This window comes from Belonocnema kinseyi, chromosome 9 (genome assembly GCF_010883055.1).
Source record: "Belonocnema kinseyi isolate 2016_QV_RU_SX_M_011 chromosome 9, B_treatae_v1, whole genome shotgun sequence".
NCBI lineage: Eukaryota > Metazoa > Arthropoda > Insecta > Hymenoptera > Cynipidae > Belonocnema > Belonocnema kinseyi.
Window position 1 is genome coordinate 48,363,595 of NC_046665.1, and position 24,961 is coordinate 48,388,555.

At 26.2% G+C, this 24,961-nt stretch overlaps 3 protein-coding genes across 3 annotated transcripts in view; 2 read left to right on the forward strand and 1 right to left on the reverse strand.

Moving 5' to 3' along the window:
- LOC117179300 (protein FAN-like) overlaps positions 1 to 689 on the forward strand; it is a 29,298-nt gene extending 28,609 nt beyond the window's left edge. The window contains exon 16 of the mRNA XM_033370953.1: positions 509 to 689. Coding sequence (XP_033226844.1) covers positions 509 to 531 — 23 coding nt within the window. The 3' untranslated portion in view covers positions 532 to 689. The remainder of the gene's footprint in view (positions 1 to 508) is intronic.
- LOC117179301 (mitochondrial uncoupling protein Bmcp) lies at positions 157 to 20,325 on the reverse strand. Its single transcript, XM_033370954.1, has 8 exons — positions 20,003 to 20,325; positions 17,109 to 17,196; positions 13,452 to 13,599; positions 9,328 to 9,604; positions 4,021 to 4,139; positions 3,100 to 3,160; positions 2,919 to 3,008; positions 157 to 619 (listed from the first exon to the last, which is right to left on the reverse strand). The coding sequence occupies exons 2-8, from the start codon at positions 17,179 to 17,181 to the stop codon at positions 497 to 499; spliced, it is 891 nt and encodes a 296-aa protein (XP_033226845.1). The 5' UTR covers positions 17,182 to 17,196; positions 20,003 to 20,325; the 3' UTR covers positions 157 to 496.
- Positions 20,326 to 20,338: 13 nt separating this feature from the next.
- On the forward strand, positions 20,339 to 24,128 carry LOC117179302 (M-phase phosphoprotein 6). Its single transcript, XM_033370955.1, has 3 exons — positions 20,339 to 20,882; positions 20,960 to 21,060; positions 23,649 to 24,128. The coding sequence occupies exons 1-3, from the start codon at positions 20,832 to 20,834 to the stop codon at positions 23,962 to 23,964; spliced, it is 468 nt and encodes a 155-aa protein (XP_033226846.1). The 5' UTR covers positions 20,339 to 20,831; the 3' UTR covers positions 23,965 to 24,128.
- Positions 24,129 to 24,961: the final 833 nt, after the last annotated feature.

Below are 24,961 nucleotides of genomic sequence, written 5' to 3' on the forward strand. Positions count from 1 at the left end.
AATTTCGTATTTTTAACAATTTATACTTTTTAACTTTTAATACTCGAATTTTCTCTGCCAGAGAAAATTGTAAAAGAGTTATAAATAATATTTCGCCATTTTCTTTTAAGTACAGGTGAAGAATATCGCTGAACAAATAAATAGCATTCCTTATTAAAAGTATTAAACATATATTTAAGCTAAATACGTATTTTCACCTCGATTTTGGACATTCACACATTTTTGTATACATTTAGATAATTTTTTTGTTACGAAAGTGAATAGATCGTTGATATAAATTTTAATGACGTTTCTAAAAATCTTTTACTTTCATTGGAAGTGCGAAGTTTTTGAGTATTTTCGAGATTCTGGATCCAGTCTAGATCTCGATTTCAGTGTTTATTTTAGTAGTTTTCTTAGTTTTCTAGATTCGTGTTTATTAGATAAAATTTTGATTTATCTATCTGTATTTTTCTCCCGTCAATTTTCCAAGTCAATTCCAAAATTCTAATTATCATTATCGATTCAGATGTTTCAGTTGCTCGTAGGTGATGAAGAAAATTATATTCCATGGTCCCATTCTAAACCAGGTTGGAATAAAGCCTTTGTAAAGAGCCATCATTCCTTCGTTCTTGATCGTCTGAAATAGAAAAAAAATTATTTTATTTTTATCTTCGTTTCTAAATTTTTGTCAAAATGCCAAATCATATAACATTTTTAGTATAGAATCTTTTATAAATAGAATAAAACAATGATAAATTTATGTTTATAAATTTTTCATTTTTCATCTGAGCGCTGCCACAGCCTAATCAGCTTTGAAAATTGTAAAAAAGTGACCCATTTAAACCGAAAAAGTAACCAAAAGACACTAATTTATAAATATTCTCTTGAATTTAAAAGAATTCGATGAAATTTACCAGGATTCCAGATGAGTTTGAAAGACTTAAAGATGAATTAAATAAAAAATGAATTTAATCTAGTAGAATTAAGTGATTTGTATAAGAATTTAAGACTTTCAAGAATTGAATAGAATTCGAAAGAATTAAAAAGAATTGTGGATAAGTTAATAAGAATTCAGGGTGAATTCCAAATTCGAGCAAATGAGTTGCAAAAAATATTTAAAAACCTCTTTAAATCTTTTAAACCCTACGAAATCCCTCTTCTCGTAAAAAAATTCTTTAGAATCCATAATAATATTATAAAAACCCGTGAAATTTCATGAAATCTGACGATATTTTCTGAAATCTTCGAAAATTTATTAAAAATACCCTAAAATAATCCGAATCCTTTGAAATCCCTTCATATGATTCAAATAAATAAAAAATTCCCTAAAATCACACTACAATATTTCAAATTCTTTTAAATCTGATTAAATTACTGAAATCAATCGAAAATTCCTTAGAATTTGTAAAGTCACCATAAAATGTTTAAGTTTCTTTGGATTCACTTCGAATTATTTAAATCTATTAAAAATACCTTATCCTGCAAAATCTTTTGAAATACCTTGAAAAAGTTTAAAGCTCTTGAAAATTATTTAGATATTTTAAAAATACCTTAAATTTTTAAGAAATATTTGATATATCTTCAAATTATATAAATCAATTGAAAATTCCTTGAAATCTTTTAAAATATCCTACCATCATTCAAATCTTTTGACATCATTTGAGATTTTTAAAAGCTCTTGATAATTCCTTGAAATTATAAAAAACTCCCTAAAAAAACATTTACAATTTTTTTTAAATACTTTGAATATTCGATTAAATTACTGAAAAGAATCGAAAATTCCTTGTACTTTTTTAAAATGCTCTAAAATCATTAAACTTCTTTGAAATAACTTTGAAGTATTGCCATTTTTTTAGGTAACCAAAATAATTGTGTATCCTGTCAAATCTTTGGAAATTCATTGCAAATAATTAATGTTCTTGAAAATTCTTTAGAATTTTGGAAAATACCATCAAATCTTTAAAACACTTAACATTATAGAAATATATTTAAAATACTCTAAAATATTTCAAGTCCTTGAAAATCCTTTAAAATAACTTGAAATATTTTTAATTCAATAAGATTCATTATAATTTTTAAAAATATCCTAATTTATAAATCCTTCGATATATATAATCTATTTAAAACAGTATTGCAATCTTTAGAAATACTCTACATAATTTAAAACTCTTTGAAACTTTGTAGGCCTCTTGAAAATTTATTGGAAATTAAAAAAAAATACCCTTAAATATTAAAAATACAAAAATTTAAGATATTCAAATGAGATTAAAATCCAACTTAAAACCCTTTTTTAACGCCCAATAATCAAATTGATGATAATAATTCCTGAAAATAGAATCAAGAATTCAACGATTAAATTTGGACAACTACCACAAAATGTTCCCACTGCAATCTGAAAAACCAAAAAAGGAACATCCTCCCCCTCTCTCTTCCCCTAAAAAAGAAGAAAAAAAAGAAAATTATTATTTGATTTTATTTTTATTTGATTTTATATTATTTTTTTTCCTTGATAAGGGTGCTGTATGAGTGCTGCAATGTTGGTGATTATTTTTTTACAGATTTTTCTTATTGCGATTTGATAATGGTAGGAATAAAAGGACGAAAGAAATAGAGAAGGAAGGGGATTTTGTTGGTTGCCTTCTCACTTTTCTTTCCTCCTTTTTATTTTTTGTCCAAATTGAAAACGAATAATTTTCCTTTTTTTTTCTTCTTTTTTAGGGGGAAGAGAGAGGGAGAGGATGTTCCTTTTTTGGGGTTTTAGATTGCAGTGGGAACATTTTGTGGTAGTTGTACAAATTTAATCGTTGGATTCTTGATTCTGTTTTCAGGAATTATTATCATCTATTAAAAATTCTTTGAAATCCTTGAAAATTATTAAAATCTATCATCTTATTTGAAACTCTGAATATTTATGAAAGTATTATATCAAAACTTACTTGTAGAAAACAATCCATACTGCCAGAATAAATATGAGAAGGTAATTGGCCACAGGTAGTTCGAACTCTTCTTTGATTCATTAATCGTGTCTGAAAAATAAAAATGTTAAAGTTGAAATTGATGAAGATACTTTCAGAATTAATTAAAAAATTACAAATTATTTTAAGAGTGAAAACTTACTCGAACAACATCGATTGGTGTAGAAGCGACAGCACTTCCCATGCTCGCTATGAAACTAGACCTAGAAAAACAATAAAAATTAATACATATTCGTAGCGATTTATTAAATTTGTTAGACACAATGTCTTAGAGGCCATTTAAAAAAATCCTTTTTAGACATTTTGTTAAAGGACTTTTTTCTTACTTCTAGTTTAAACATATTTTAAAGTTTATTTAAATTTTTTAAATTATACATGTATTAAATTCTATTAGTTTGAGTATTAGAGTTTTAGTTTATATTCATTCTCAACGAACCCTTATCCAAGTAAAATCATAAACAAATTAATTATACAAAATTAATCGGAACCCTAATGGATTAAATTGTAAATTAAGAAATTGAAAACTTATACGGGTATAAAATCATAATGTGCTTTTTCAAAATTCGTGAGTGCTAACCAAGATTTAATTCAATGGAGTAGATGAAGAGGTTTATTCATTTGGATGGGGTTCTCTGACACAGGACACGGAAGACTGATAATGAGCATAACTTCTGTATTCTCTGGTCATCGCAACAGCAAATCTACCTGCAAATAAAATCATTTCGAAAGTAAAAATTAAAAATAAAGCTCAACTTTGCAAATTGCAAACAAAAAGAACCTGATATAAATAAACAAAAAAGTGAAATGAATAAAAATAATTTTCATTTTACGAAAATATTAGACCTGGATAAGGGTTTCTTAAATCGTTTCGAATACACCAATAATTTCCAAATGTGAATTATTAATCCACAATTATTAGTTTCTTTTCTTCAACTATATAGCTTACTTTCAATAAAACGATGTCCATTTTTTTACCTAAATTCACGAAAGATAGACGATTAATTATAAAATAATTATGGAAAAAAAATTAATTTCCAGGAGACCGAAGAAAAAGGAAACTTACACAAAGTGATTACTGACGCTATCTCCCAAAATATAGATGAGGCGGTTTTTACTAAAATCGTAAATCGGCAATTCCACTGCTGCGATGACAGCAGCCCTCTGAGCAGTTGGTCCAACCCCCTGGATTTAAAATATAACATTTTAATTTTAATTAATATTACAGGCCTCGGATTCGTTTGAGAAATAAAAAAAGTCTCAATAGTACAGGCCTCGAAACAGGGGAAATTTAGTGGTTTTTCATGAAAATAGGGGTGTAATAGAGAAATCAATTCTTTCAAACAGAAAAGATTTTCTACCAAAAGTGATGAATTTTCAAATCAAGACCACGAATTTTCTACAAAAGCAAAATTAATTTTTAAACAAACAGTTAAATTAACAACCAAATAGCTGAACTTTTAATTAAATTTAACAAAATTTTTCATGACAAAAAGACGATGCTTTTCGAAGAAAATTGAATTTTCAACTAAAAAATGAATTTTCAACCAAAAACGAATTTTAAACCCAAAAACGACTTTTAAACGAAAAAAGGTTTATGTTCAACCAAGATAGATGACATTTCTACCATAAAAGATGAATTTTGTGCCAATTAAATTAAACGAAAAAAAAGAAATTCTTAACAAAAGTTGCATCTGCAACTAAAATGATGAATTTTAAATTAATAAAGATGAATTTTACACCAAACAGTTTAATTTTCAAATAAAATAGATATTTTTTAACCAAAAATAGAATCGTTAAATTTTTAGATGAAAATATTAAATTTCAACCAAAAATTGAGTTATTAACCAGTTGAACTAGAACAGAGATGACAGATTTGTCACTAAATAATTAAATCCTTGAACAAACAGAACAATTTTGAAAAAAACCAGATTAAGTTTTTAAAAAGACGAATTTTCACCAGAAAGTTAAATTTTCGCACTCGATTATGTATTTACCTCGCGCTACGCGCTCGGTCTTTATATTTTCGCACATTCTTACGTAAACATTTTAAAATTAGGACTCACAACATCCGCCACCGTAATTTTGTAATTGTGAATTCTCTTTCGTTTAAAAGAGCTTAGCTCGAGAGCTTGAGCACGCCTACGGCTCGCGACTAAGGACAATTGCACTCCGCGCTTAGTCTTTGTATTTCTTCCGCATTCGGGCACAGACCTTTTAAAATCAAAGGTGAATGGACCGACAACAGTAATTTTGTGATTTTGAACTCTCTTTTGTTAAAGATCTTTTGGCTTTAACGAACACATTCTCATCACGTATCTCGTGCTTCGCACTCGATTTTGTCCAACATGTCAACTTTTCTACATTATACACAACACTTTTATATCAATTATAATACATTTTTTACGTAACTCTGCCTAGGATTACTTATTAAAAAATTGCAAAATAAAAAGCAAATTGTATTTATCATGGTTATTTTTGTATTTGTTTCTTATTTTACTTTAAATTGTTTTTGAAGCTGCTCTGAAACATGTATCATTTCAATAAATGTATATCATTACAATTCGTAATATGCATAAAAATTGAATCATACTCATTCTTATTTCTTTGTTTTTATAATTTTTTTATTTTTAATGTTTTTTTTACGAATAAATAAAAACTACTGCGCATCTGCATAGGGTCAAATACAGGAACCTATATAGGGTCCTATATAGGAGCATATGTCCTCTTTCGTCTTTTCTGTGCTTTTTCCAAAAAGTTAATTTTTGCATTTTTTATCTTATGTTTATACGATTAAAAGAAAATCTACTCGTCCTATCGAAAAATGATTAATAATAAATTTATAAATCTTTTTAGGCCAACAACTTTTGTCTGGTAATTTAAGTTCATACCTTGTGTCGTTTTTTCAAACAAATTCAACATTTTTATTTTGAATTTTATTTTTTAGGACTAAAGCAAAAACTACGTGTTCTATAAAAAATTATAGCTCTTTTTTGGATAAACAATTTTTGTTTCATTTTTTTGTAGCTTATATCGAAAAGTGATTTATTATAAATTTGTAGTTCTTTCCAGGGCGCGCAATTTGAGCTTTTTCATTTTTTTTTCGTATCTTGCATAGTTTGACCAAAAAATGGAATTTTTGAATTTTTCATTATTTTTGGTACGATCAAATTTGGAATGTTCAACTTTTCGACCAAATTAAAATAGTTGTTATCACAATCTTGTAGGGCTTTCAAAAAGCAAAGTTTTTCTTCTTCTGACTTTTTTTCATAACATGCGTTGTTTGGCCTAAAATTTTCATTTTAGTTTGTTTTTTTTTATTTTGAAAATGCTCTAATTCTGACATTTTTCTTTTTATAGAAAAAAGTCAGAAGGATAAATTGTTTAAGTTTGGAAATACTATGAACAACCGTGCATAGAATTTTTACATCTTTAAAAAATGTGGTTTCAAAATTTTTTTTACGATCAAATTTGGAATTTTCTACTTTTTGACCAAATTGAAAAAGTTGTTATTATAATCTTGTAGGGGTTTCAAAAAGCAACGTTTTTCTTCTCCAGACTTTTTTTTCGTCTCATGCGTTGTTTGGCCTAAATTGTTCATTTTAGTTTGGTTTTTTGGACTTTGAAAATGCTATGAATAACCGTAGAGAGAATTTTGTAATTTTTAAAAAAGTGGTCTCAAAAATATTAAAAATGTGCCCACTTTTTGAATGTTCATCCAAAATGGCTGGTTAATGAACTTGATTTTTAGTTTAGGACATTAAACAAGTGTACCAAAGGGCAATCTAAAAGATTACTTTTTTTAAAAGTTATCGTGTTCACAGACAGACAGACATACAGACAGGCACATTCGTAAAAATCTGTTTTTCGGATTCAGGGGATCTCAAAACATGGATATTTGACAAAAACTGGGGGGGGGGGGGCAAATTTTACAAAAATCCAATACCTTCTCTGATGAGAATGTAAAAACACAAGTTGAGATGAGAATGCGCCCACGCAGCGGGCTGATTTTTTATTGTTAATACCATGTTTCACGATTAAAACACAAAATACAGATGCTATCAAAAAGTTATCTATAACAAATTTGTAGATCTTTTTGACATACACAATTTTTTTTCAGTCATCTTTTTACCCATTTTGCACATTTTAACCGCTAAATGTAATTTTTTATTTTTCATTCTTTTTTTATTGTGTCAAAATTTGAATTTTCATTTTTTTAAGAAAAATCAAAAAGGCGTTTAAACAATCTTGTAGGGCATTGGAAAAGAAACATTTTCCTTCTCTTAACTTTTTTTTCATATCATGCGTTATTTGGCTCTAAATGTTGGTTTTCGTGTTTTTTGAAATTTTTTAAATGCTATAACTGTGGTAAATTTTGGTTTTATAAAAAAAAGTCATCAGAACAAATTGTTCAATTAAATTTTTTGTTGAAAGCCTCCCTTTCTGGCTTAAAAATGAAACATTTTGGATAAACTTTTTTCTTCATTGATTGAAAAATCTCTCTCGCTTGAAAATTCGCCGCTCCGATTTGAAAATTTATCTCTTTTGGTAGAATTTTAATTTCTTCTGATTAAAAAAGAATCTGTTTGGTTTGAAGTTTATCTGTTTTGGTTGAGGATTCAAGTATTTTTCTCTTGATATTCCTCAGAATCTTTTAAAATACACTATAGTGTTTAAAATGCTTTGCAAACGGAAAAATTCCAGAAATATTTTTTAAATCCCCTAGATCTACAACTCTTTAATATCTCTTAAACTTCCATTAAATATGTTTGAATTTTTGAATTAATCTGAATCTTCATAGAAATCCCTCAAAGTGTAATTTTCATTTCATTTCATTTAGTCTCTGAAATGCTCTAGAAATTATTTTAAATTCCCTAAAATCTTTTAAAATCTTTTAAAATCTTTTAAAATCTTTTAAAATCATTTGAAATCTTTGACGCCATTTTATAATCCCTTGCATTTTTTTAAATGTCTTCAAATTTCTTGGAATCTTATAAAATATCCTGAAATCTTTCAAATCCTATGAAATGCATTAAAATTTTTCAAATTTTTGAAGTTCTTGGAGATCATATAAAATTGGGTAGGTCAGGTAAAATCCCTGCAAACCCCTTGAAATATGATTAAATTTCGTTAATTATCTTGAAATGTATGATACCGCTTAAAATGTCTTCAAAAAGTTAGAAAATTTTGTAATCTTCTGAAACACGATAAAATCTTTCAAAATTCCATTAAAAAAGATGAAGTCTTTAAAAACCCGTAAAATCCCATAAAATCTGATATAGCTCCTTGAAATTACTTGAAATCTTTAATTTCTTTGGAAATCCTACGAGTTCCTCAAATAGTATAAAATTGCTTGAAATCTTCGAGATTTTTTAAACCCCCTAAAACCTTGGAAATCTCGTTAAAATTCCTTGTAATCTCTTTAGATACACAAAACTCTAAAATTCTTTTAAATCCCATGGAATTTGCAAAATCCCTGAAATATTGTTAAACCCCGAGTAATCCCACAAAAATCGAATAAAATGCCGTAAAACATCTTGAAATCAGTAATATCTTTTAAAATTCCTTTAAAAGTGCTGAAATCTTTAAAATACCGTGAAATGCCATAAAATCCGATAAAGCCCCTTGAAATCTTTTATTTCTTTTGAAATTCTATGAATTCCTCAAATATCTTTATATCCGTTGAAGTTTTGTAAATACCGCAAAATATCCTTGAAATCATCAAAATCTTTTAAATCTTCTGAAATCCTTTGAAACCTTTGAAAGTTTAAAAACCCCTCAAATATTTTGAAATCCCGTAAAACTTCTTGAGATTTTTAATGCCTTTTAAAATTCCTTTACAAAAGTTCAAATCTTTAAAATCTCCTAAGAAACCATCTAATTCTCTAGATATTCTTTAGAATTTTTAAATATTCTTAATATCTTTTTAAAATACCTTAAATTTGTTAAAATTTCTGTAAATTTCTTGAAATATTGTAAAATACCCGAAAATCTTGTTAATTCTAGTCAGAATATAAAATCAAAATATTAAAAATTTCTTGTAAATAGAAAATCCCTAAATTATCTTAAAATTCTTTAATATCTCTTAAAATTTCATCAGCAAGTTGAAAAAACAAAAGTTGAAATCCTCTAAAAATCCCTTGAAATCTTAAATATATTGAAATAATTTGAATTATTAATTTTTGAGATGTCGGACATGTTATTTTGGAAAATCTAGCCAATAGTTTGAGAAAATATTAGCCTTAGTGTAAATTTTTGTCTTCAAAATAGTTGAAAAATAGTTGCATCGGTAAAAATAGACGTGAATAATGGCATGAGTTCAAGGCCTGCGATTCTGAATTTTAAGTAAATATTAAATAATAATTTAATTTACCCTCCACAAACCACGGACGCCCTCGTTGTGATAAACATCTCGAAAACATCCGAAAAGTGTGAGATTTGTCTCAGCACCAGTTTGCATTCTAACTTTTACAACATCCGTTGGATTTGCAATTGCACTCGAAATTGCACCCGCGACAGCTGCACAAATTATATTTGTGAGAAATAAATCTTCGGTCCCCCATCGATTTATTGCCGCTTTTTGCAGTGAGTAGTAGGTTCCGAATTTTATCGTACCGTAGGTCGCTTGTCTCAAAATTGCTGAGCTGATTCTGTAAAATAAATTATTTACAATTTAAAGAGCTTGCATATAAATTAAATTGAAAATGGATTTAAAACTGTTGATTCAATTTTCAGACCTCAGAGCCCAAAATGCTCTCAAAACAGGGTAAATAGGATGGTTTTTGAGGAAAATTTATCAACCAAGAAAGATGAATTTTCAATCAAATAGATATAGTTATATATAGAGATAGTTCAATTTTCGATATACACAGATGCATATTCAAAGAAAAAAAGACGAATTTCCAATTAAGATAGATTTTTCAGTTAAGAAAGAAACTAAATTCAATGAACTTGTTGACTTTTCAAGTCAAAAAGTCGAATTCTCTGCGAAAAAAGGAGAATTTCCAACGAAACAGATGAGCTTTCAATCAAAGGGTTCAATTTTTACCTAAAAAATGGTTAGTTTTTAACCAAAAATGGAATCATTTAATTCTCAGATAAAATGAATCTTCAACCGAAGGAATGACTTTTTGAGAAGGTAAATAAACCAAGAAGATTAATTTTTCTTAAATAGTTAAATTTTCAGCTAAAGAGATGAATCCTCAATCAAAAGAATTAAGTTTTTATAAAAAAGTTCTACTTAAAAAAAAAAGACTTTTTAACAAAATAATTCAGTGCTCAACTAAAAGAACTGAATTCTGAACCAAAAACATCATAGTAGACTTTTAAATTAAAAAGAATTATCTGCCAACCAAAAAAAGAAGAGCTCTACCCAAACATGTTTTTTCAACTCTAAAGGATAAAATTTCAACAAAACAGTTGAATTTTCTGTAAAAGAGTTGAATTTTCAACGCAAAAAGATTATTTTTTTACCAAAAGAAGAATAATTTCCTACAAAATAAGATGAATTTTCAATAAAAAGAAAGAATTCTCAAAAAAATAGTTACATTTTCAACCACAGGGTGGCCGTTTTAATCGACGAAATAAATTCCCGGTTTTTTCCCGGTTCGCAAAAATTTTTTACGGTCAATGAAATTACAAAAATGGAACACTACAGCTAAACAATTTTCCACTTAAGGTAATAAAAACTGAGCTGCCAATGATCCGCGTAATCATTTTCAATGCTCTAAATTAAAAAATCAATGAATGAACTTTAACATTTACAAAATTATATAATTTTTATTTTATTTCAAAATCTTGAGAAATCTAGAAGTTGTTTTAAATTTCTTTTAAATTAAAAATTATTTTGGAAATTTTCTCAGGACTTCTAAATATCTGTCAAAATGAATTGGTTTTTTTAAAATAATTTTCAGAAAATCTTGCAAATTTTAGAAAATTTCTTTTCAATTTAGATGTATAAATAACAATTGAACATTTATTATTTGTAGGTACAATTTGAGTAATTTTAAGAGATATGTATAAGTTTTGAAAAGATTCAAACTTAATGTAAAACTTGAAATGATAGCCTAATATAAAACAAAATATAGATTTTCGCAGACTTTAAACAAAAAAATTAGATTCTTTTAAAGAATTGCGAAAGGCTTCAAAAGAATAAAAACATTTTCTTAAGATTCCTAGGAAAATTAAAAATAACTTTTCATTTTGAAAACTTAATTTTGAAGAATATTTAAAAAGTTTTTCAAAGATTTAAACAAAATTTTCGAAAAAGATTCTAGAAGATTTTAAGAAAAATTTATAAAATTTGCATGATAATTTTAAATTAATAAAATCAAAAATTTTTAAATTAATAAAATCAAAATTTAAAAATTTCACTTAGAAATTAAGCATTTTTCGAAATTTTAACGATTCCAGGTTTTCTATGTCAAACAATTCGGTTAAAGATTCTTTACTTTTAAATATTTGATTTCAATTTACTTGTCCTAAATAAAAATTCCAATATTGCTAAATATTCAATAATTAATCTTTTTTAAATTAAACATTTCAAATTGAACGGATTAAAAGTCGAATATTTTAGACTAAAACAATATTTTAAATTTAATAAAATCCTTTAATTAAGAATATATTATTATGAAGTTATTTTGAAGTTGAAAATAGTTAATAAAATTTCAGTCACACGTTCAAATTTGTTTAATGACTAAGACTTTCAAATTGAAACCGTTTAAGTTTTAACGTTAAAATCTGAAAATTCTGAAATTTTGAATTGGTTTAAAATCGTTTTGCCAAATCGTTTTTGTTCACTTTTTATTAATTGAAGTACAGATAAATTTAAAAGAATTGATTTATTTATTAAATAAAAATGCTTTTATCCAACATTTTTAACATCAAAGGCTTTTATTTTTTATTTGTTCAAGGCTTTAAGAAAGCATTTAAAAATTCTTTAAATTAAAATTGTAAGCTAAATAATAGCATAATTGAAAAACATAAAAATTCAACTAATTATTTAAAAACTGTTGAAATCGAACATGGACAGATTTTTCTTCTAAAATTTGTAAAATCCGAGTAAAAAAATACACTGTCATTTCCCGGTTTTCCCGGTCTCAAAAAAATCCCGGTTTCCCGGTCCAGCGGCCAACCTGAGACAAAAAAGATTTTCCAGTCAAAAAAAAAATTGAACCAGATTATGAAATTTGTAAGCCACAAAGTCAAATTTTAAAAACAAAAATAGATGAGCTTTTAACCGAATAGTTTAATTTTTAAAGAAAAAGATCAATTTTCAAACAAAAAGATTCAATTTCTACCATAAAAGAGGAATTTTTTAACAAAATACATGAATTTTCAACCAATTAGTTGAATTTTGAACTAACAAAAAGGCCAATTTTGAACCAAAAATAGAATTATTTCATTTTCATTTAAAAAATTAATTTTCAGTTGTAAAAAAAGAATTTACAACCAAATAGTTACATTTTTTACCGATTAGGTTTAATTTTTAACCAAATAGTTGAATCCTCAATCAAACCCGATTAACTATAAACCAAACAGTTGTATTTTTAGCCAAAAAATACCAAAAAAATAGTTAGATTTTAAATCAAAATGAGGAATCTTGAAGAAAATGAATTTTCGACAAAACAGTTAAATTTTATAATAAACAGAACGAATATTCAACAGAATAGTTAAATTCTCAACAAAAACGGATTAACTATCAACCAAACAGTTGCATTTTTAACCAACAAAGATCGTATTTTAAACGAAAAAGACGATTTTTTAAAGAAAATAATTACATTTTCAACCAAAAAAGATTTTCCAGTCAAAAAGGAAAACAAAATTTGAACCAGATTATGAATTTTTTGAGCCAAAAAGTCAAATTTTAATAAAAATATATGAATTTTGAACCAAAATATTTAATTTTGGACCAAAAAACATAAATTCTCAAATAAAACAATTCATTTTTTGACAAATAAGAGGTATTTCTAACTAATAAAAGATGAATTTTCAACCAAAAATGGAATCATTTAATTTTCACTTGAAAAAATTAATTTTTAACTGAAAACAAGAATTATTAATCAAATAATTACATTTTTTATACAACAGGACGAATTTTCAACAATGCAGTTGAATCCTAAATCAAAACAGATTAGCTTTAAATCAAAAAGAAAAATCTTCAAGAAAAGAATTACATTTTCAACCAAGGAAAATTTCCTAATCAAAAAGATAATAAATTTCAACGAGACAGTTGCATTTTTAACCAAAAAAAAAAGAAATGTCTACCGAAGAAGATGAAATTGAAAATAGAACATTTTTTTAAAGAAAATAATTACATTTTGAATCAATGAAGATTTTCCAGTCAAAAAGAAAACGAATTTAAACCAAATTATGGAATTTTCGAGCAAAAAGTGAAATTTTTGATAAAATAAATGAAAATAGGGGAAAAAGTGCAAATTCTGAGTTGTATTTTTTTTTTTTTGTAATTCAAAAAGAATAGAATAAAATCATACAAACCCAGAATACAAGGCTTTGAATCCTTCTTGCTTGGAAATTTGTACAATAGCATCAGTCATTCCAGAATATTTGAGATATGCATGCTTCTTATCGAGCTTTTGACCCTGTATTTGTAAGCGAGTTTTCGTCGTGTCCAAAGGAAACGTTCCTGGAATTAATGAAACTGATTAATATCACTTTCAGGCTCAAATTTTGTTTCTATTCTTAGGAGTGACTTTCAAAAAGTTAAAAATTTTAGACAATTAAAATATCGAGAAAAAAACAATTTTTCGAACCGGCCAAAACATTTCTTCAAAATTAATTCTATTCCTACGGTACATTAAAATAACATTGATTAATCAGGGAATATAAAAATATTGGAAAAAGTGGGGAAAATGATCATTTAGAATATTCTACTTTATTTGGAATCAATGTTGATATTTAAATTTTTAATGAAGGAAAAAAATCCCTTTTAAAATTAAAAAAAAAAAATTTTTTAATTTAAAAATTTTAAAAACTCTTTTAAAATTTAACTTCTAAAATTGAAGCTTACAGAATTTTTAATACGGGTATTTGTACATCTAAAGCAAAATAATTTTCAATTTTAATCTCACATTGATTGAACATTAATTAAAATGTTAAAAATACAAATTACCCTGTTCCAATTTAGAAAGCAGATTAAAAATTAAACTTTCCCACTTTAAATCAATAAAAATAGTAAAAAGAAAAAAATGCCCCCTTACAATTCAGAAAAATGAATAATGACCATAATTTGCTCCATTACAACTCAATGAAAACTCTAAAAATAAAGTGCCTTTTCCAACTTAGAAAAATTTTAAAGCCATAATGTCCTCCTTTCCAATTCGACAAAAGTGTTAAAAATAAAAAAGTTAGCCTCTTCAGATTTAGAAAAAATTTAAATCGAAATTTCAACTAAATAAAAATATTTAAAATAAAAAAGTAACATTCTTCCGATTTAGAAAAAAAAAGGTTTAAAATTAAAAACTCCCTCCTTCAATTCAATAAAAATGATAAAAAGAGAAAATCCCCTCTTCCAATTCAGAACAAAAATGTTGTCGCTTCCAACTAAAAAATCTTAAAAATAACAAAAGTTTCCCTGTTGCAATTAGAATGTTAAAAATAAGAAATGTTCCCTTCCAATTCAGAAGAAAAAAATAGGAAACCATAATGTTATACCTTTAACTCAATTAAAATCTTCAAAATATTAAATATTCCTCTGCCAATTAACAAAAAATTGAAAAAAAACTGTTCTCGTTTCCAAATTTTTTTAAATACAAAATTTGGTACCCGTCAACTCAATAAAATAGTCAAAAAAAGAAATTTGGCCTGAAAAAAATGTCCGCTTCTAATTTGGAAAAAAATTGAATACCAAAATTTGTTCCCTTACATTTCAAATTCTAATTGTAAAATTCAAACATTTTTTGTGCGCATAAATCCTTTTAAGTTTAATTATTTGAATTTTAAGTCATTAGAAATTAATGATCGTTCAGTTGTTATTTATAAATAATAATTCAACACTTTCACTCGCAAATTAAATTTTTTTAGATGGTAGATTTAAAATTGTAACCTTCGACGTTTTAATTTAGTACTCTGAAATTTTAACGATTCAATGCTTTCTATTTCGATTAATACAGGGTAAAATTGTTTTGCTTTTAATATTTTATTTATAAGGGCTCATTTTAAATGGACAATTAAAAATTGATAAATATTACAAAATTACTCTTAATTTTTAATCATAAAATTTCAAGTTGAATAGGTTATTAATTGAATATTTTAGATTAAAAAAATATTTAAATGGGATTTGAAATTGAATAAAAGCGTTTATTAATTATTTTTTTATTTTATTAATTTATTTTTTATTAATTTATTAATTTAAAATTTTCAGAAAATTGTAAATAGTTTAAAGTTTCAATCGAATGTTTGAATTCTTTACAGTTGTTACAGTTAATCAACTTAAAAACTTTTTAAATCCAAAATGTTCAAATTAAAATGCATTTCATTTTTTATTGTTTAAGTTTTCAATCATTTGCATTACAATTTTCTTAAGTTCAAGTGTACGTTTAAAAATACGCTAAAAAATACGCTACGCGCGCGAGCCGCTCATTTGCTTGTAATTATTCTATTTGGAAATTAAGTTCAAGAAAATGCCGCAATAATCATTTTTACTTTAATAACATTTATTTATACACGAGTTCGCATGGGTACCATATACGACGAAAGACCGGGTTGTGTACTCGAATTTTGAAAGCCCGACTAAACTCGGGAGGTGGTTTTCTGCAGTTTTCCTCTCATTTGACCAAATGTTTAGGCAAATGCGAGTACTTCGGGCAAACTCGTATGTAGTTGCATTGTAACTAAACCTTAGTAAAATACTGACCCTATTCGTCGAAAAATAGCAAAATTCTAAACTTTTTATGAAACTTCTTTCAATAATTAATAATTCTGGTAAATTTAACAAATCACTCAGAAAAGAGTCATCACAAAGACAATCTTAGTTGACTTCGTAAACAAATTTGAATAATACCCCAATTTGAATAATACACCTCTTCCTTGAAAAATAGCCAAGCTATAAATATGTTGAGAAACACTTTTTAAATAATCAATAGCTGTAGATTTTCAAAGCATCAGAGAAAAAAAAATCATCAGAAAGATATTCTTAATTAATTATGGTAAAAAATGAAGCCTACTCGTAGAAAGAAAAGCAAACTCTTAATTTTTCAATTGAAATTCTTTCAATAATTAGTAGTTCTTGTAAATTTACAAAGCAACATAGAAAAGAGTCATCTAATCGATATTCCTAGTTGATTTCGAAAACAAATGAATTCGTAGGATAAACGTCAAACTCTTAATTTTCTAATTAAAATTGTTTAAATAACTAACATATCTTGTAAATTTACAAAGAAAAATAGAAAATATTCATCGGACAGACATTCTTGGTTGTCTTCGTAAACAGATTTACTTGTATAAAAAAAGGAAAACATCTAATTTTTAAATTAAAATTGTTTAAATAATTAATATTTCTTGTACATTTTTAAAGCAATATAGAAAAGAGTAATTCGATAGACATTCTTAGTTGACTTCAAAAACAAATTGATTCGTAGGATAAAGGTCAAACTTTTAGTTTTTAAACTAAAACTGTTTGAATAATTAATAGTTTTTGTAAATTTGCAAAGCAATATAGAAAAGTGTCACCGAATAGACATTCTTAGTCGACTCCGTAAACAAATTGATTTGTAGAAAAAAGGCCAAACTCTTAATTTTTTAATTAAAATTGTTTGCATAATTAATAGTTTTTGTAAATTTGCAAAGCAACATAGAAAAGAGTTAGTTGACTCCGTGAACAAATTGACTCATAGAAACTCTTAATTTTTAAATTAAAATTCTTTAAATAATTATTAGTTCTTTTGTAAAGAAAAATAGAAAAGAGTGAGTTGACTCCTTGAACAAATTCACTCGTATAAAAAAGTCAAACTCTTAGTTTTAAATTAAAATTGTTTTAATAATTAAAACTTCTTGTAAATTTACAACGCAACTTAATAAATTAAACGTATTCTTTAAAGAAGAGCCATTTATGACAATTGTCTAAAATTGTGAAACTTTACTAAATCTTTGGCAATGACCTTTACATTTTAGGTGATGAATTTTTATTTTTATTACCTAACTCAGCAACTATCGACGCCAAACCTCCGTGGACGAAAGGTCTCCAATCTTTCCAATTTCCTTCTCCCATCACAGTCCTCTGTCTCTGAACAAAAATAATTAAAAATTGTAAATTTTACAATGTTGAGCATTTGAATTCGAGATTATTAAATTTTAACCCTAAAGAAAAAATATTTATTAAAAATCATGAATATAAAAATAAATAATGTTACAATATTGAAAGAATATCCTTTTTAAATAATTATTTCTCAACAAAGAGAAAATAAACAAAATGAAGAGCTGAGGAAAGATTTTTTAGGTTTTAGATTTACGCAACCATTGACAATTTGTAAATTTCCTTGCCAAAAATAATATTTAATCGCCAATTAAGACTTTACAAATCTATTAGCCTTCTCATTACCATTAATTTAACGAATTTCTAAATAGAAAATAAAATCTGATTACATCATAACCAATTTTTCACTAGAATGACCCTGGGTGAGAGGAAAACGATTTTAATTTATTTGTGGAAAAATTGGAAAACGTATAATTTCTATACGTAATAAAATACCAAATACATAGCGTTTATCTTTAATTATTTCGAAAGATTTCACGGGATTTTAGAGGACTTAAAATATTTCTAAAAATTTCCAGGGATTTTAACGTTTTCCAAAAGCTTACAAAGGATTTTACGGGGTTCGAATTGATCTTAAGGTATTTAAAATAAAAATTAAGGGTTTTCACAGGGTTTAGATATTTTTTCAAAAGATTAAAAAAATTTAAAGGGATTTAAAAGGATTTAAAAGTTAATTTTAAGGGTATTTAAATGAGAAACTATTAACTTTCACAGGATTTTAAGGTTTTTTCAAAAGATAAAAAAAATCTAAAAGGATTTAAAAGGAAATTTTAAGCATATTTAAATTAGAAGTTAAAAAACATTGAGGGATTTAAAAGGACTTAATTAGAAATTAAGGTTTTTTCCAAGGATTTGAGGAATTTCTACGTTTTGTCTTTTTATACAACTTCAAAGAATAAGTTTAAAACTAATCTTTAAAGGCATATAAATTAGAAATTAAGAAATTTCTCACGAATTTTAAGGATTTGAGGGCTGTTTTCAAAGGATTTTAATAGATTCGAAAAATGTTAATTAAGAAGTATTTAAATTAAAAAAGAAAGTGATTTCAGGAATTTTAAGGAGGTTTTAAATTATTTAAAGAGATTTAAACAAATTCAAGGGATTTAAAAGTAAAAATTTTAAGGGAATTTGAATTAGAAATTACTGTTTTCCAAAGGATTTAAAGGATTTTTAGGTTATTCCAATGGATTTAAATTAGGAGATTTCCAAAATTGTAAGGCATATAAAAGGAAACTTTAAGGTTAATTAAATTAGAAATGAAGATTTTCCAAAGGATTTGGATGTTTTGCGAAAATATTTTCAGAGAGTTTCAAAATCTTAAGGGATTTGAAAGGAAATTAAAATTAGAAATTAAGGTTTTCTAAAAGATTTGAAAGATTTGAAGGTTTTCCAAAAGATTTTAAGAGTTTAAAGGCTTTTTCAAAGGTTTTAAAAAATTTTAAGGCCTTTTCAAAGGATACTAACGGTTTTTAAAAATGTCAAGGGATTTAAAAGGAAATTTTAAGGGGGTTTAAATTAGAAATTACGGTTTTCCAAAGGATTACAAGGAATTAAAAAAATGGAAGGCATTTAAAAGGAAAATTTAAAGGTATTTAAATTAGAAATTAAGGATTTACCAAAGGATTAAACGAAATTTAAAAAACTTAAAGGGATTCAAAAGGAAATTTCAAGAATATTTAAATTCGCAATTAAGGTTTTCCAAGGGATTTTAGGAATCTTTAGGTTATTCCAATGGGTTTTAGGGGATTAAGAATTTTGTAAGGGATTTAAAAGGATTTAAGTTAGAAATGAAGGTTTTCCCAAATAAATTTAGGATTTTTAAGATTTTTTAAAAGGATTTCGAAAGTTTCAAAGGATTTAAAAGAAACTTTTAAGAGGGTTTCAATGAGAAATTACGGGGTTTTCAAAGGATTTTAAGAATTTTAAGGTTATTCAAAAGGATATCAAGACATTAAAAAAATTGCAAAGTATATAAAAGGACATTTTCAAGGAATTTCCATAGGAAATTAAAGTTTTTCTAGAGCATGTTTAAAATGTTAGGGTTATTCCAAAGGATTTTAGGAGATTAAACAAATGTTAAGGTATTTAAAAGGATTTAAGTTAGAATTGAAGGGGTTTCCAACAAATTTTAAGTTTTTTCAAAGGATTTCAAGAGTTTTCAAAAATATCGACGAATTTAAAAGGCAATTTTAATGGTTTTTAAATTAGAAATGATTGGGTTTCTAAAAGATTAAAAAAATTTCGAGGGATTACAAGGAATTTAAATTATAAATTAAGGTTGTAAAGATTTTACGAGTATTCCAAAGGATTTTAAGGGATTTAAAAAGAGATTTATAGGGAAATATTTGTTGGTAAAAGAAACGCGAAGAATTTGAAATTGTCTACACTTCCTAACCTAATCTCCTTATATTATCTTTTCAATAATAATTCTTGGATAAGGAAAAAATAACCGAAATATTTTTAGATTTAGGCAAAAACCTTTGAAAACGTGCAAAATTTCCTTGCAAGAAGTGTAAGAAATTTATCTCTACAACTTGATTTTATTATTTGCGTCACAACGATAAAATTATATTTAATCACCAACTAACATTCGAAAAATCCAATAGCCTCTCGCTTTATAATTAATTTAACGAATTTCTAAATAATCAAAAATAAAATCTGATTGCATTATATGCGAAATTTTTCACTCAAATTTCCCCGCGTTGAGAGGAAAAACGATTTAAATTTATTTTTTGAAATATTGGAAAACGTACAATTTACAATGCGAAATACATACCTTTAATCTTGAATTATTCCAAAATTTGAAAGAACCATAAAGGAGCAAATAGACCTCGTGGATTTTTGTTTCCCTGGTCTCGAACTTCTGATTAGTTACTAATTTTGACTATTCACTCTCGCTGTCGAAGAAACGTCCCGTGTTCGGCGTCAACTCGTGTTTTATCCACCCTGTAGTTTTTTGCCTTTTAGCCGCAAGCAAGTGAAGGAAGTTTTTTTTGAGAAAGCATCATAAACGCAAAAATGCTTCGATAGTTCTGTAATCAGGCATGAGGTGATGACGTCGTTTCGATTGGTCGATTGTTGCGAAAGACCACGAGTACGATTGATTAACATCTACGTCACAACAAGTGCACAAACGAACTTTCGGAGCGTATTTATTTCTTATTTTTGTTAGCCTCAATTGACTCATCTTCAATCAGTATATACGTTTTGCTAACAATTCATTAGTGACTTATCAATCCATTATATTAATGACGTTTTAAGAATACTGTAAAGACTTCAAAGTGAAGATTTAAGAAACCTAACCTCTCATGAACTGTCATTTCAATGCCTTCCATCCTATCCACTTTTTTGAAAAAAAACTGCGTGTTCAGAATGATTAGACATAAAAGAGAAGATAGATAAATCATTGTTCTGAGAGAACAAATTACACAATTGTTCCCTTTCTCTGTGAGGTTCTCCGAAGTTGGATATAATAAGTTGCGAACACAACCTATAAACTTTGGTACCACGAAGATAGTACTTCGTGTTTTGTACTTCTGGATTTTTTTCATAATTTTTTACTGATAGTTTTTAAGAAAAGGGTGACAGTTCTTCAAAAAGAGAAAATGGCTAACGATAACAAGACAAGGTTGTCAAAATCCATCCTGGAAATGAAAGTAAGTCGAAACGGTTGAGAAGAAAATTTTTCCTAACCTATACATTTTGAATATTCCACAAAAAATTTTGTTTTCAGTTTATGAAGAGAACTAAAGATAAGGTAGAAAAACAGATGTATCAAGAGGAAGGCGAAGAATATTTTGGTAGTCATCTCACCCCCTACATGAAACGACAAACGTAAGTTTCAATTCTTTAATTTTTTTATTGACTTCACACTCTTCCCTATAACCCTGTTTTCTACTCCTTTTTTTTATAAAAGACTGCCTCCCTTGTGTCCAATTATTTTTTATTCAAAATTTGTCTCTCGGCTGAAAGTTTAAGTATGTGTAGAAAATTCGCCTATTCAGCTTAAAAATCTCCCAATTTTGTAAAATGAACTTTTTTTGTTTTAAAATTCAAAGACCTGTTTGAAAGTTGAACTACTTTGCTAAATATTAATTTTTTTGGTTAATGATTTATATTTTGGTTGAAAATGTAATTATTTTGTTGAAAATTCGTGTTTTGTTCGGTAAAAAAATAACTTCATTAAAAAAAAATTTTGAATAATTTATATCTGATTGAAACTTTATCCTTTTTAGTTAAAAATTCATCTTCGTATGTTAAAAATAAAACTATTTGGTTAAAACTTGATTTTTTGTTGTTTAATATTTAAGTTTTTTGGGTTGAAAATTCATATTTTCTTAGTGTAAATTTTATAATTTTGTGTAAAAATGCAACTTTATGGTTGCAAATTAAACTGTTTTTAATTATGATTAAGCTGAAAATTGATTCTTTTTTCTTAAAAGATCTTTTTTGGGTTCAAAATTCACCTGCTTTGAATCAAAATGGATATTTCAATGTTATAAATTCAACTATTCGGTTGAGAATTAATTATTTTGCCCAATATTGATCTATTTTTCAGGAATTTTTTTTTTTTTTTGCTTGAAAATTCATCTCTTGATAGAAATTTATTTATTTTTGGTTAAAAATGAAACTGTTTAGTTGAAAATGAATTTATTTGTTTTAAAATGCATATTTTTGGGTTACAAATTTCACAGTTGGATTGCATTTTTTCTCATTATTGACATTTTTTGTTCAACATTGATTTTTTTTGTTTTAAATTGAACCATGTATTTTGCTGAAAATTGGTCTTTTTTAGTAGATAATTCAAGTACTTTGTTGAGAATTCATGCATTTTGTTGAAAAGTCGTATTTTTTGGTAGAAAATTAATCTTTTTGTTTGAAAAATCATCTTTTTGGTTAAGAATTCATCATTTTGGGTGAAAAAAGATCTCTTTGGTGTAAAATCAACTACATATTCGAGTTAAAGATTCATTATATTTATTTATGTAGTGGAAAATTCATCAGTTTGGTTGAAAATTAATTTTTTTATCAAACATTTAATTATTCAATTTCTGGTTAAATAATGAATATACTCCAATTGGATATTCCATCATTTAAGTTGGATTTAAATTCAATTATTCTAATTAAATATTCATCATTTTAGTCGAAATTTCATCTTTTTGATCAAAAATCGACTATTCCAATTAAATATTTATAAGTTTTTAGTTGAAAATTAGTTTGGTTAAAGATTAATTATTTTAACTGAAAATTTAATCATTTTATTTTTTCGTTAAAAATGTATCTTTATTAGTTCAAAAATCAACTATTTTTGTTCGAAAAGTCGAATATTTTTGATTGAAAGTTATTCTTCTTGGTTAAAAACTAATCTTCTTATTTTAACATTCAACTATTCCAGTTAAATATTCATCATTTTCGTTGAAAATTATCTTTTTAGTTGAAAGTACAACTACTTGATTGAAATTTGAACTGTTTTGTTAAAAATTCATCAATCTAGTAGATAATTCATTAGTTTGGTTGAAAATTAATTTAATTAACTATAAATTTAACTATTCCATTTATGGTTAAATATTGACATTTTTAGTCCAAAATTCAACTTTTTAGTTGAAAAATTATCTTTTTCATTTGAAAATTCATGTATTTTAATAAAAAATCGTCTTTTTTGGTTTGAACATTAAACTTCTTAGTTAATAATTCATATTTTTAGTTGAAATTCAACAATTCCAGTTAAATATTAATCGTTTTCGATAAAAATTAATCTTTTTGGTTGACTGCGAAACTTCTCTGTTTGAAAGTTAGTCTTTTGTTAAAAATTTATCTTTTTATTTTGACACTCAACTATTCTAGTGTAATCATTTTAGGTGAAAATTCATCAGTTTGGTTGAAAATTATTTATTTTTTTAACTAAAAATGTAACTGTTTCATTGCAGTTTGAATATTGATATTTTTTAGTACAAAATTCAACTATTTGTTTGAGAAATTGTCTTTTTCATTTAAAAATTGAGGGATTTTGATTTAAAAAATCGTCTTTTTTGGTAGAAACTTAATTTTTCTTGTTTGAAAATTAAACTTCTTGTTTAAAAGTTCATCTTTTTGTTTAAAGTATAACAATTTCAATTAAATGTTTATAATTTTCAAGGAAAATTCTTTTTTTTTGGTTGGAAATAAAACTGCTTTGTAGAAATTTAAATTCTTTGATAAAAAGTTCGTCTGTTTGGTTTGAAATTGATGTATATCAGTTGAAGATTCAGCCTTGTAGTTAAAAATTCATCACATTCGTTAAAAATCTACTTTTTTTTGGTTGAATATTAGTCTCTTTAAAAAATCAAAATCATAAAACTTGCTTGTTTTCATCAGAAATTGTATAATTTCTAATAAATACATCTCTGATTTACAATGCCCTATTTTTATTTTATAAATTTCAGAGGCCAGTTCATTATAGAGCCAAGTTACGTTTTCTGCGAGAAATTGATCGAAGGACGATTGAGTTTCCAGGGTATGAATCCCGAAATTGAGAGGCTCATGGAACTCGAAGAGTTAGCAAAAAAAGGAAAACGCGGGAAACACGAAAATGACAATGAGGCTGAAATCTCAGACTCTGAAATGGCTAATAGGTGGTCCAAGAACAAAAAAGTAAAAATCGAAGGTCATCACACGAAATCCTATAATAAAAAATGGGAGAGACAACCGGACGTGGAACCTTTGCCCAAAAAACAAAAATTCTTGAAACCCGAGGATTAATTAATTCCTAGTTTTAGGAAAACTTGAGTTAATTTTAAGTCAGTGACATTTTTTTCGACATTGTAAATAATAATCTATTCTTAATATTTTGCCGAGGCAAAAAGTATTTCGCTTTTAAGTTTCAAGGTATGGAGTAAGCGATTAAAACTGAAGATTAAATGGAATATTTCGATTAATTTATTTTTCAATCCCTTTACAAATTTCAATCCCCCAGTTTACTTTGTATGTATTCTAATTAAGATTCAATTGCACCCTTGCCTTAAATTATACTATAAATATATAAATCTGATATCATAATTCAAATAAGTATATTTGAATTCGTTTTATAAATTCTCGAAGGCTAAATAGATAAAAAAAAGTATTTTATTGAAGAAAACTGATAATTATTAATCAGTCGAAATCGGAATAGGCTCGTCAAAGTTTATACTAATTAACCCTTAAACGGCCAAAACGCCACTACCGGGACACTGCTTTTTAACGGCCAATAACTAAGACTATTCGACACTAGAAAAAATTGAGACACATATATTTTTATTGCTTAAGATCTCCTCTTTCCGACGGTGCCAATGAAATTCCTCAAAAAATTTATTTATTATCCCAAAATGCAGTTTAAACAAAAAAAAACGTGATTTTTCGTGCCTATTTTTTTTTGTGAACCATTTTCCAAAGCTTTTCGAGTCTGTAATTAACCTGGAATCTCACTAACCGGTGGAGCAAATGTCTAAACTTTGAGAATCCATGGTTCAAAGATCGATTTTTCGTTTTAGTATTTTCAAAATGGCGTCTTAATATCAAAATTTTTGTGAAAACATTCATGAATTTTTTTACAATAAACGATGCGCTTTTCGGAAAAATCATTAAGAATAAAAAGTTCTTGTAATTAGCCAAGGAATATGCCTGAATTTTTTCGAAGCGTTTTGAGCAAAATTTTGGATTTTGCATATGAACAATTTTTTCAAAATTCAAAATTTTGCTCAAAACGCTCCGGAAAAATTCA

What these genes read in the sequence shown, in the direction of transcription:
- LOC117179302 (XM_033370955.1), top strand. Translation starts at nt 20,832, where the DNA reads ATGGCTAACGATAACAAGACAAGGTTGTCAAAATCCATCCTGGAAATG. An exon ending in AATCCATCCTGGAAATGAAA is followed by an intron (nt 20,883 to 20,959) that starts GTAAGTCGAAAC and finishes TTTTGTTTTCAG; the next exon opens with TTTATGAAGAGAACTAAAGA. An exon ending in CCCTACATGAAACGACAAAC is followed by an intron (nt 21,061 to 23,648) that starts GTAAGTTTCAAT and finishes TATAAATTTCAG; the next exon opens with AGGCCAGTTCATTATAGAGC.
- LOC117179301 (XM_033370954.1), bottom strand. Translation starts at nt 17,181, where the DNA reads ATGGGAGAAGGAAATTGGAAAGATTGGAGACCTTTCGTCCACGGAGGT. An exon ending in AGCGTCAGTAATCACTTTGT is followed by an intron (nt 3,161 to 4,020) that starts GTAAGTTTCCTT and finishes TTGTTTTTCTAG; the next exon opens with GTCTAGTTTCATAGCGAGCA. An exon ending in GTATGGATTGTTTTCTACAA is followed by an intron (nt 620 to 2,918) that starts GTAAGTTTTGAT and finishes TTTCTATTTCAG; the next exon opens with ACGATCAAGAACGAAGGAAT.